This window comes from Acomys russatus, chromosome 16 (genome assembly GCF_903995435.1).
Source record: "Acomys russatus chromosome 16, mAcoRus1.1, whole genome shotgun sequence".
In the NCBI taxonomy this organism is placed as follows: Eukaryota; Metazoa; Chordata; class Mammalia; order Rodentia; family Muridae; genus Acomys; species Acomys russatus.
In genome coordinates, this window is record NC_067152.1 from 9,772,519 (window position 1) to 9,785,893 (window position 13,375).

Below are 13,375 nucleotides of genomic sequence, written 5' to 3' on the forward strand. Positions count from 1 at the left end.
CCATACGTAGAGTCTAACGCTTCTAAGTCACTCTCCAACACAGTTACTGTCACTCCTGGAATCAATCGGTGGCAACACAAGGTTTCCTAGGAGTCCCACTGTACCTCAGATGTGTTCCCCATGAAGCTCTGCATGCATTCTGCAAGTTTTGATGCTAAAGACTTCTTTGACTTGCCAGAAAATGACTTGGCTTCAGGAAAGCAAGATTCATTTTCCTTCCTCAAATGGTCTATCAGGGATTACAAGGATTACAAGTGACCACGTTTAAACATGAGAAACTAGAAGATGCCATTGTCAGTAAAGCATATTCTAATTACAGAAATTAAAGTATGAAAAGTGTGTTCGTCAGAACTGATGAAGATGGCATATCATAACAATTAGTGTTTATCTCAGGAATGAAAACATAGTTACAAAATAAATTAAAATAGACCAAATGTGCTGGCATGTGCCTTTAATCTCAGCACTTGGGAGGAAGAGGCAGGCAGATCTCTGTGAGTTCAAGGTCTACATAGCCTGGTCTACATAGCTAGTTTCATACCAGCTAGGGTTATATGGTAAGACCTGTCTAAAAAAAAGTTATTAAAATAGCTGACCATATTATCATGTTAAAGAAAAACATTTCAGTGTATGGAGAAAATCACTTAAACTTGAGAAACAACAAAAATTCAACTTCGGCCCCCCCCCCCGCCCCCAGACAGGGTTTCTATGTGTAGCCTTGGCTGTCCTGGACTCACTTTGTAAACCAAAAATTGAACTCTTAGCAAAGCAGAAAGGAACAGATTTAATCTCATGTAGCTACCTGCCAATATTTCACAGCAAATATAGATGGAGGGAAGGAAGATGCCTTAGTCAGGCTCACTACTGCTGCGATGGAACACCATGACCAGAGCAACTCGAGTTTGTTTGGCTTAAACTCCCATACCACTGTTCATCATGGAAGGAAGCCAGGAGAGGAGCTCAAACAGGGCAGGATCCTGATGGTAGGAGCTGATGCAGAGGCTATGCAGGAGTGCCGCTTACTGGCTTGCTTCCTATGCCTTGTTCAGCCAGCATTTTTAGAGAATCCAGAACTACCAGCCCAGAGGTGGCACAACCCACCATGGGCTGGGCCCTCCCACATCAATCACTAATTAAGAAAACGCCCTACAGGCTGGCCTACAGCCTGATGCTATGGAGGCATCTTCTCAATTAAGGTTCCTTCCTCTCCAGTGACTCTAGCCTGTGTCAGGTTGACATAAAAGTAGCTAGCACAGGAAAGAAGGAACCAGAAGCATTCTCTGAAGGCAAGAACAAGCTAAAGATGAGTGCTGTCAAATTCTATACAATAATATACCAAAGGAGTTAAGCAGCTCAGTAAGACACAGAAACAGTTGATACTGATATAAGGATTACAATGGGGGTCAAAACTAGACAGCTGTTATTCATGGTAACATGAGCTCAACAGAGATCTGTTAAGATAATCTACATCCACAAGACTGTACTAACGGGAGAATCCAGTACAGTTGTGAAATACAGAATCCAATATTTAAAACAAAAACAAAAACCCACCTACCTCTCTATCCCTTTACGCCCCCTTAAGGAAAAAAATCTATAGAGGAATTACAGTACAGCAGAAAACAATTTAAAAATATAACTTTCATAAAAGGTCTTATAAAAGTTTCAAGACAAAATACACAGGAACAAATCTAACCAAAATGTAATGCACTTTATAAGAATCATTTAAAAGTTAAATGCAAAACTTTGACTGATTAAAAACTTGGAGCCTGAGGAAGACATAAATGAGGTTATACAAATATTTACGACTGCCCATTCTACATGAAATAATTTACAAAATCATTGTAATCCTAATAAATTAAGTCCCTCAGTGAGCACAAGGTAAAACTCATATGTAAGAGAGGGAAAAAAGTCAGATCCATAAGCAGCCAAAACAATGTTAGAGAAAATAAAGAAAAGGTGAAAGTAGGAGTACTTCATCACACTATTAGGTTCTAAGAATGTTTATTACATTTTAAAAATTAAACTGAATGTGGTAACGACATTATGCCAATCTGAAAGAATCATGGAACAAGAGACTTAAACCAAAACAAACTCAAACAATACCTTAGCTTCCCCAGCAGTCTAATGGTTAGGACTCAATGCTCTCTCACGTCATGAAAACTGATCAGTGGGTAAGGATAGATGGCCGATCCTCAGAACCCATTTAGTGAGAGAACTGACTCCCACAAGCTGTCCCCTTACTTCCGCATGGTGTGTGTGTGTGTGTGTGTGTGTGTGTGTGTGTGTGTGTGTGTGTGTGTATTACATATACACAATAATTTTTAAAAGAAAATGTGACCAATCCAATGGAATACAAGAAACCTCAGGATACAATAAAGGTGTTATCACATAAGTGGGCATGAGAACAGTTAGTCGGCAGCATGTCAAATATTTAGAGCCGTACTATGTCATATACAAAAACAAAGGTAAAAATTTTAATTATAAAATATAGGTAATATCTTTAAGTAGAGAGAAATTTCTTAAGGCAGAGATTTTATTATATATTTATTATATTATGTATTTATTTTATATAGATCACATTATACACACACACACACACACACACATATATATATATAAATACATCACTCCAGACAGGGTTGGAGAGATGGCTCGGTGGTTAAGAGCACTGCCTGCTCTTCCAAAGGACCCAGGTTCAATTCCCAGCACCCACATGGCAGCTCACAACTGTAACTCTCTAAGATCTGACACCCTCACACCAATGCACATAAATTAAAATTAAATAAAATATTTTAAAAATTACAGACATCTAGATGAGGGTGAAGTAGCACACTCAGGAAAGCATTCCCCTCGCAAACATGAAGGTCTGAGTTCAGTTCCCACAGAAAAATGCCTGGTGTGGCCTGTGCTGGCTGCCCCAGCACCAGTGAGACAGAGACAGGAAAGGATGATCCCTAGGGCTTGCTGGTTCCAGGCCAAAGAGAGCCCGTCTCAAAGGAAGGTGGGCAGTGTTTCTAAAGGTGACATTTGAGGTTGTCCTGTGGTTCCCACATGCATGGGCAAACATGTGTGTCCTTGCACACATACATGTATACACCATGCTTTAAGGGGATGGTGAAGAGCCACCTGTTTCTCTCCCTATCATGTGCTTTCCTACCTCATCTTCTACCATAAGGTGTGGTCTTTGAATTCCATATGCTCTCTTTATTTTTTTATTTTATGTACATTACAGTTTTGCCTGCATGTATGTCTATGTGAGGGTATCAGATCTTGGAGTTACAGACAGCTGTGAGTTGGCATGTGGGTGCTGGGAACTGAACCAGGGTCCTTTGGAAGAGCAATCAGTGATCTTAACCACTAAGCCATCTCTCCAGCCCCCATATGCTCTCTTTTTAAGTGTTTAATATGTATGCACATACTTGGATGACATAAAGTATTCTTCCTAAGTTTTTAAATCTATAAATAGGGCCAAGGGTAGTGGCACACTCCTTTAATCCCAGCACTTAGGAGGCAGAAGCAGGTGTATTGCTGTGAGTTTGAGGCCAGCCTGGTCTACAAAGCGAGTCCAGGTCAGCCAAGGATACACAGAGAAACTCTCTCTTGAAAAACCAAAAACAAACAAAAAATGAAACTATAAATAAGTTATTTTGTAGATATATTTGTATTGCTTTTATTTCCTACTAGATGATTTTGATATTTAGCAACTTAGTAATTTTGAAGTACTATAGTACATTTTTGCACCAAACATATTCATCTTATAAATGGACTTTTTGGTTATCTCTAAATTTACATGACTTAAGTCATCACATGGTGAAGTTCTTTGTACATGTCTTCTGGGAAATGAAGTGTTAAGAGTTTAGTCTCTATCCTATCTTATATTTACTATTTCTCTCTCTCTCTCTCTCTCTCTCTCTCTCTCTCTCTCTCTCTCTCTCTCTCTCTCTCTCTCTCTCTCTCTGTTTTTGAAACAGGGTTTCTTTGTGTAACAGCCCTGGCTGTCCTGGCACTTGCTTTGTAGTCCAAGCTGGCCTTGAACTCACAATGATCCGCCTACCTCTGCCTCCCAAGTGCTGGGATTAAAGGCGTGTGCCACCACGCCCAGCTTGATGAAGCAGAATTTTAAGAACAAGATCGTTGCTGATAACGGAAACTTAAAATGCAAATAGTAAACTAAATACAGTAAATGAACTGTCATGCAAGAATGTTTAGAAGCATTGGTTACTGACTTAAAACAGGCTATAAAATTGTAGATTTTTCAACCAAGGCATGAGATGGTCAAAGGAACCTTCTCCTAAAGCTATAAACAATTGGATCCCTGCAAAGACCATAAACAAAGGACCGACCGGTGATGAGTACAACCGATAAACGGAGTTTTGGACTAATGCTTATCAAGACTCTCTCTATAGAACAGTTATATTTGAACCAAAAGCAACCACCTCACAGAGCCAAAGCCAATGAGCCCTACCTCTCCAGGGGCTGCCTTGCCTAGTCAGGGCTGTCAGAGCCAGGGCAGAGCGCAGGTCACTGAAAAGAGCAGGGTTATAACACCAGCACTCAGAAGCTGAGGCAGGAGGATTCTAAATCCCAGCCCCAGCTACATAGCTAGACTCTGCCCACATTTTTAAGGGCTAAGCAAACTATAATAAACTATATAGTAAATAAGTTGGACCAGGGACTGTACATAAAAACAATCCAAATGCATATTACAAGTGATGCCACATTTGTAAAAGAGTGGGCAGCAAGAAGTTACTGAAGGACTTCTGAAAGAAGAGAGAACATTTATCTGACTGTATCTATGATCTCTTATAAACTGGAAATTGACTTGGATACTCTAAAACCTGTGCCCAGAAGGTATAGGCATCATGACACATTTTATTTTATGAAAACTGAAATAGCATATATTACAGGGTAGGGAGTTAAGACTCAGAAAACATTACCATTATTATCCCTTTGCTGGGAAAATTTGTGTGTTCCTTATACTTTGATTAAGTGTTTTTGAAACAGTGGAGACCAAAAGATACACAGCACTTTTATTTTGTAACAGTTAAGGCCACATGACAGTGTTGAATACGACACATATGAATTCTTGTCTTCCAGATGAATTGATTTTGAATTCAATCACTCTCTGAGAGAAGACATCCCAGCTCGCATAATTTCATCAACCAGGAGGATGTTGGTGGCAATCACTGTGCTAAAGATGAAACGACAGGAGTGAGTTGAGGCTCCTAGCGCATGCCCACGTCTCCCCAGCAATCTTCAGTGGTATGGGGTACTTTCCTCTTTGGTATGTTGGAGCGAGAGTTTATGAAACAGAGATATTATGAAGAAAGCACCCCTCCTCACACTGCAATTTCCACTGCTTTGCTAACTCAGTGGAAGTCTAATTTACTCCCCAGCAAAGCTGTGCTTAATTTACACAGGTCGTTGCTCCTCCCTGCTACACTGCCGGTGCTGTTGTAGTTCCCTCCCCTTCCAACTCAAGCAGTGAGGGTAAGGTTAGCTTTGCTTGTGACTTACACTGCTGCAAACACAGTGCGAAGGGGACAGAAGCTCGACTCAATAGCTGGGAACCATAGTGTCATACACTTCACAATGTTTCAAAACAAAAATAACAGGAAGCCGGGCGTGGTGGTGCACGCCTTTAATCCCAGCACTCGGGAGGCAGAGGCAGGTGGATCGCTGTGAGTTCGAGGCCAGCCTGGTCTACAAAGTGAGTCCAGGACATCCAAGGCTATATAGAGAAACCCTGTCTCGAAAAACAAAAAAAAAACAAAAAAAAACAACAACAACAAAAAAAAAACCCAGGAAATATTCAAAGTCATCAGTTATATCCCTAAAGGTTTCTCTTCATTGCTCATTTACCAAGAGTGAAGAAGATGCTTTTTCACACAATAATTATCCCAAACCCCTGCTTCTGCTGCTACCATCGGCTCCCCTGCAAAGCAAGAACAAACCATTTAATGCAGCGATCTTGACATGCCTGTCAATGCTGATTGGTAAATTCTAACAATATTTAATCTCTTACAGAACTACTTTTGTCAAAGTCATCAATGACCTCTGTGGATGACTGCCAGCCAGCCTTATCTACCAGCGCCAAACAGCTCATCGCCCCCTTCTGGCTGATTCTTTCCTGGCTTTCAGGCACCACACCCCCTTTCTTTTTCACTATTGGCTTCTTTTCCTCTAATGATCTTTCTGCTGAATACCCATCCAGTCCCAGACTTCTGGTCTCTCACTATACATGTCTCAGATAAGGTCACTGTTGCTGTGACGAAGCACCAAGACCAACGCGACTTCAGAGGGAAGAGGTTTTTCTCCTACATTGCCATGGTATTCATCATCAAAGGAAGTCAAGACAGGAACTCATACAGGGCAGGAACCTGGAGGCTGGAGCTGATACAGATGCTATGGAGGAGTGCCGCTTACTGGCTTGCTCATCACAGCTTGCCAGTCTGCTTTCTTATAGAACCCAAGACCATCAGCACAGGGATGTCATCACACACAATGGGCTGGGCCGTGCCCCATCAATCACTAGTTAAGAAAATGCCCCACAGGCTTGCCTACAGCCCAGTCTTATGAAGGCTTCTCAATTGAGGCTTCTCCTTTCAGAGACTTTTAGCTTGTATCAATTTGACATAAAACTATCCAGCACAAATATTTTCCCATGTGGTCTCATCCAGTTTTCAAGGTTTGAGCTATCTACACTCTGGTAACTCTCTTACCTATAACACATATCTTTTTCTTAAGCTCAATATATCAAACTAGTTTTTCCAAAAGGCCATAAGTACTTCAAAGCTAACTTTGTTAAATTAAACAGTCTCTCAGCCCACAACCAGCTCTAGCTGGTCTTCTCCAATGGTCAGTGCAACTCTAACCATTAGTTGTTCAGCTAATTCCTCTTTGCAGAGTGGAGAGTGGCCACCGTGATTCTTTTGTGTGTGTGTGTGTGTGTGTGTGTGTGTGTGTGTGTGTGTGTGTGTGTGTGTGTGTGTGTGTTTTGTTTTTTGAGGCAGGGTCTCTTCTGTGTTAGCCTTGGCTGTCCTGGACTCACTTTGTAGACCAGGCTGGCCTCGAACTCACAGCAATCCACCTGCCTCTGCCTCCTGAGTGCTGGGATTAAAGGCGTGTGCCACCACGCCCGGCCACAATGATCCTTTTAAACACATACTATGTCACATTTAAAAAAATTTTTAAAGCCAAAGCCCTCAGACTAGCCCACATGCCACTATATAATCTGACCTATCCCATCTGTCGTCTCCTTCCTTCTCCACTGGCTGTTCCCTCTTCTGAGAGGCCACTTACTACTGTCCCCTCATGGCCAACACATCAGTTTCCTCATCAACTGCTTAGTGGACATTTTCCTAGTTTATGTACAAATGTTTTAATCTTCATCCCTTCCCTGCTTAGCATTCATGATCGTCTTTACAGATGCTAAATAATTTATTTGTTAAGATTATTGTTTTCACTATAAGAGAAGCTCACAATCTTAGTCTATTCTTCCCAGTGTGGCTCCAAATAATAAGCATTCAATAAGTCTATCCTTTTAAACACTGGGGAGGGTGGGGAGGACTGGAGATACAGATAATTCAGTCATTGACTGTTGTACAAACACAAGGATTGAGTCTGAGTTTGGTCCCCAGAACCCACATTTAAAAATTCTTTTTGTTTTAGGGGCAGTGAGATATTTCACCATTTAAACCCGGGGTTCAGCCAGGTGTAGTGGCGCACACCTTTAATCCCAGCATTTGGGAGGTAGAAGCAGGCAGATTGCTGTGAGCTCGAGGCCAGCCTGGTCTACAAAGTGAGTCCAGGACAACCAAAGCTACACAGAGAAACCTTGTCTCCAAAAACAAAAACAAAAACAAAAACAAACTAAACAAACTAAAAAAAAAAGGACCAGGGTTTAGGCCTGGTTCCAGGGGATCTGATGCTCTCTCTCTTCTGACCTCCACAGGCACTGCATGTACACTGTGCACAGACACACACATGGGCAAAACGCCTACACACATTAAATATTTTTTGAAGTAGCTAGATAAACTCAAGATAGGTGTAATATAATGTCCCAACCTACCACTCTGTTAGAAGATTTGGGTCCTTGAATAACAACCTCATGAGTAAATAGCTAATTTTTTTTTTTCAATTTCTTACCTGTATTTAGGTCTATTCCCACAAGTTCTTTTGATTCAGCACGTTCAGCCTGAATTTTTATCAATGTTTCCTGCAGGTCATAACCAGAATTCTGAGCAAGAACCTTTATGAAAAAAAATATGTGTGGAACACCTTCACAAATGTATTTGAAAATCAAGTACGAAAAGGGGCACTATTCTTTAGTCTTGTGAAACACAACCATAATACAATGGCCATCTCCTTTAAAAGAACCCCATTGCTAACCTAAACCAAGTTATTGCTTTATCTACTTAACATACTTTTTGTTTGTTTGTTTTTCGAGGCAGGGTTTCTCTGTGTAACCTTCTATAGACCAGGCTGGCCTCGAACTCACAGCGATCCACCTGCCTCTGCTTCCCGAGTGCTGGGATTAAAGGCGTGTGCCACCACACCCACCCGGCCTACCTAACACATGGATAGACCAGTGCCCCTTGTGAACAGCACACGAAGCTCTAAGGACATCAGACTTCCCCGACCCCACGTATTTTTTAGGCAAGGCCTCCTGTAGTCCAGGTTAGCCTCAAGCCCCTTTCCCCTTATGAGGCAGGAAACGTCTTGAGCTCCTGGTCCTCCTGCTTCCACGCCTTCGTGGCACGGGCCTATTCTTACACCCACCTTATGCCTTTCCTTATAAAAATAATTTAAACTATTCTTATTTTCCCTGGCCTCTTGGGCCACACGTCCTCCTGTTTTCCCCAGCACTTGCTAAAAACCAGGGCATCCACATCACTGTGTCCCTTAGCTTCAGGATGGACAGCCATGCCCTGTAGCAATTTTGATGGAGATGCCTGTACTCCATGCCAACCTAATTTGTAATCTAACAGCTGAGAAGAAAAAGGGCCCTGTATACCAGGGCTACCATTCATGCCAACAGCATCATTACTTAATGATTTTGCTGCTTGGAGAAAAAGAAAAAAATAGATATCTGCTTCACATACAACCACGTCATGAATAATTGTGATATAAATTATTTAAGTCTTTGCTAGCATTGTTAATACTGGTGTAATTCGGGATAATAGCATACTTGAAACAGCTTTCTATATTTCTACATGGCTGACAACCATCGGAAGGAAAGGTCGCTCTCTGTCCTCTCGTTGCTTTGCTCCGTGTCTAGGAATTACAACAAATTTAAGCTGGTAATATTTGAGACGCTAAACATATTGAAGTCCTTCACTTGCCACAACTACAGTAATATTCTCTTGGGTGCCACCAACAAAACAGGAATCTATGATTTTAAAAATATCAAACAAAAAAATAAATAAAATAAATAAATAAAAAATATCAAACAAAACTTGAATCCCAACCTGCTCTAGGATGGCTAGTACTGAACTTTCTGAAGAAGCCTGGGACACAGGGAAAACCTGACTGCTTCCTGGAGCTCCTGAGAGTAGTGTAAGCTTCAGTCTTCACAGCTTCTCTGCTGGGTTTGTAAAATATTTAACACACCAGGAAATGCAAATACGCACATTTCTAACTCTGAGATCTATTAGGCAAGATGGGCAATTTGCAATCAAGGGTCTGCAGGGGTACCCGACTGTCATCTGGCCAAGAGACAGCTGTACCTTTGGGATAATAAGTAAGGCATCAGCAAAGGCTTGGATTCCAAGGCGGACTCTTCCCTGTACATGGTGCTTGTAGTCAACAAGAGCTTCTGCTATTGCGACCTCAACCGCCCCGGCGCCTGGAAGCACACAGCCTACCAGAGCGAAACAACGGAAAGATGTCAGGCAAGGAAAGGGAGCAAGAGAAACAACTAGCTACAAAGGTGAGCGTGTTTGATTATCCTGACAACCTTTGAAATGTTTTAAATATATTCAGAAATCAAATAAATTCCATAATTCAGCAATTGTTAGGCTTCTGTATAAAGCATTCTGGAACTAAATAATTAAGCACAGTACAAACACTGGTCACAAACAGTTCACTTCATTGTTTATTCTCTGGAAAATAAGAGTTGGATTTCTGGGGCCAGGCAGTTCCCAGTTCCCCCATCAGGCAGCTCACAAGCACCTGTAACTCCATTCCAGGGGATCTGACACCTCTGTGCTCTGTAGGCCCCTGTATTAACATGGCGCTCACAAACTAATGTGGGCACACACATACAAATAAAAATAAACCTTTTTTAGGTAGACATTTATTTTACTTATATCTTATAGTTATATGACTATATTGAAATGTTATTTATAATTTATAGTAGCAAATAGCTGGATACAATGTTTGGTCTAAAATTTTAAGAGGCCTTAGTATTTCAATCTTTGAAGGATAATAACTGCTAATCCAGGCTCTTTTATCTACAAAACTGTCTCTCATAATTGAAGGGAAAAGAAAAACATCCCATGATAGACCAGGAATTCATGGTCACTAAGCCAGCTCTACCAAAGATACTCAAAGGAATCCTGAGGGTTGAAATCATAAAGATGCACTATGGGACTACAGGAAAGAATAAGTGATGCCGGAACAGAAGGTAAGCAGATGAAAGATAGGACTCATCAAACATCATGGACCCAACAATCTGACGGGAACCAACGCACACCACTCAGTAATAACTCTGAACATCAATGGTGTCAATTCCTCACATAGAAGACAGACTGAAAGGCTGGATTTACAACAGAATTCTCATATTTGACAAAATAAACTCCAAACCAAAATTAGTCAAAAAATAATAATAAAGTCACTTTATACTACCTAACAAACACTCTACCTACTGTCATGAATATATACACACTGGGCACGAGTGCACCCAACACTACTAGAGGTTAAGACATAGATAAATTCAGTACAAGAACAGAGAATGAGGCCAGAACACCCCCTCATCAATAAACAGGTCATCCGAATGGAACATAAACAGAGAACCATCTTAATTCAATACCTTACATCAAATGGGCCCAGCAGACATGTGCAGGACATTCCTCACAAATGCTGCAGAATACATGTTCTTCTCTGTAGCCCTTAAAACTTTCCCTCAAGTAGATCATATCGTAGGACAAGAAGCAAGTTTCAACAAAATACAGGAAAATTAAAACAATTTCATATACTATCTGCCCACAATGAAATGAAGCAAAAAACCAAAGAAAAACCACTAACTCATGGAGACTAAACAACTGGGTTACTGAGGAAATCAGAAAGGAAATAAATTTTAGAGTCAAATAAAAATGAAGACATAACATACCAAAACTATGAGATTCACTTTTTAAAATGGCACCTATTTTAAAGGGGTGGGATACTACAACAAATGCCAATAGAATTCAGAAAGTCCTAAGGACAAACCTTGAAAGTGTAAAACCCACCACACTGGAACAGCTAAAAGAAACAGATGGCTTTCTAGAACATGTGATCTACCAAAACTGAATTGAGAGGAGCAATTTGAATGGACCCATTGCAGGCAATGAGGCTAATGTAGACGGAAAACAAACACCCAGTCACAAAAGCCCAGGCTCAGATGAATTCACTGCACTCTATGGGCCTTTAAAGAACTAACACTAATCCTTCCTGGACTATTCCATGCAATGGAAAAGGGGGGGTGCTCCTAATCTCACAGTACTGTGAAGCCAGTACCCTGATACCAAAACCAGATCAAGACACATACACACACACAAAAAAAATATGACAGGCCAAGCTGTTTTATGAACATAGAAACAGAATTCTCTGTGTAGCCTTGGCTGTCCTGGACTCACAGTGTAGACCAGGCTGGCCTCAAATTCACAGCAATCCGCCTGCCTCTGCCTCCTGAGTGCTGAGATTAAAGGCATGCGCCACCAGGCCCGGCCAGAAATTCTCAATAAAATACTTGCAAACTGAATACATCAAGAAGAACACCCATCATTATTAAGTTCACTTCATTCCGAGATGCAGGGATGGTTTAATGTACATCCAGCATATAAACAGACTCAAGAACAGATATCACAGGATCATTTTAATAGATGCAGAAAAGGCCTTTGACAAAAATCTCACATCTTTTCAAACACTGAATCTGACAAAACACTGAAGAGACTAGGGACAGATGGAATACAACCCAGCACAGTAAAGGCCATGTACAATAAACTTACAGCCAATGTTATGCAAAAGAGAGGAAAACTCAAAACATTCCCACTTAGGTCAGGAACAAGATAACGGTGCCCACTCTCTCCACTCCTAGTCAACACAGAGCCGGGGAGGTTTAGCTAGACCTTGTAATAAGACTAGAGAAGAAAAAAAGGATATAAATAGTGAAGGGGGGAAGGGGGGAACCACACCTTTAGTCCCCAGCAATCAGGAGGCTGAGGCAGGTGGATCTTCGTGCTCTGTGAGTTCAAGGCCAACCTGGTCTGCAGAGTGAATTCCAGGACAGGCAGGGCTACACAGAGAAACTCTGTCTTGAAAAACAAAACAAAACAAAAAGCAACCAAACATAAAAAGAATAGTCCAAAATATCCTTATTTGCAGGTGATATGATACCATACACAGAGACTCCATCATAAAATTTTTACATTTGATACACTTTCAGCCAGATGAGATGACACAAAACATCAAGTGCCCTTTCTATACACTAATGGAAAACACACTGAGAATCAAGGAAGCAATATCATCTAAATCAGTTCCAAAAAATAAAATGAAATACCTTGGAATAAACCTAATAAAGGAATTGAAAGATCTCTATAATGTAAGTTTTAAAACTCCACTGAGGAAAGCACTAGAAGATAGAAAAACTTCCCACGCTCATGATTGAAAGAATTAATAGTGTGAAATGCTGGTCTACAAAAAGTAATCTACAGACTCAGTGCAATCCTCATCAAAATCCCAGCACCATTCTTCATAGAAATAAAAAGGAAATCGTAAGAGTCATGTGAAAACATAAAATACTCCACTCAGGCACGGAGAGAGAATTCAGTGCTTGAGAGCACTACTGCTCTTCCAGGGACCTGGTTTTGACCCCCAGCACCCATAAGGCAGCCCACAGCCATCTGTAACTCCAGTCCCATAGCTGCAGCTACAGCCACTGGGTTTTTGGCAAAGGAGCCAAAGCTATGCTTTGGGGAAAAGACAGCTTCTTCACCAAATGATATGGGGACAACTGAATAGTAACACGTAGAAAAATAAAACTAGATTCACCCCCCTCTCACAACCATACAAAAATCAACTGCAAATGGATCAAACATCTTAACGTAAAACATGGATCTCTGAAAGTATTTGAGGATAAACACTTTAGGATAAAGGTATAGGCAAGCTGGGCAGTGAT

The 13,375-nt window shown here is 41.0% G+C and overlaps 1 protein-coding gene across 1 annotated transcript in view; it reads right to left on the reverse strand.

Moving 5' to 3' along the window:
* Window positions 1–4,310: 4,310 nt before the first annotated feature.
* Window positions 4,311–13,375, reverse strand: part of Cct6b (chaperonin containing TCP1 subunit 6B) — a 36,589-nt gene continuing 27,524 nt past the window's right edge. Inside the window, exons 11-14 of the mRNA XM_051158125.1 lie at window positions 9,726–9,859; window positions 8,146–8,248; window positions 5,860–5,932; window positions 4,311–5,188 (exon numbers count right to left, since the gene is read on the reverse strand). Of these exons, the coding sequence (XP_051014082.1) occupies window positions 5,116–5,188; window positions 5,860–5,932; window positions 8,146–8,248; window positions 9,726–9,859 (383 nt within the window). The 3' untranslated portion in view covers window positions 4,311–5,115. The remainder of the gene's footprint in view (window positions 5,189–5,859; window positions 5,933–8,145; window positions 8,249–9,725; window positions 9,860–13,375) is intronic.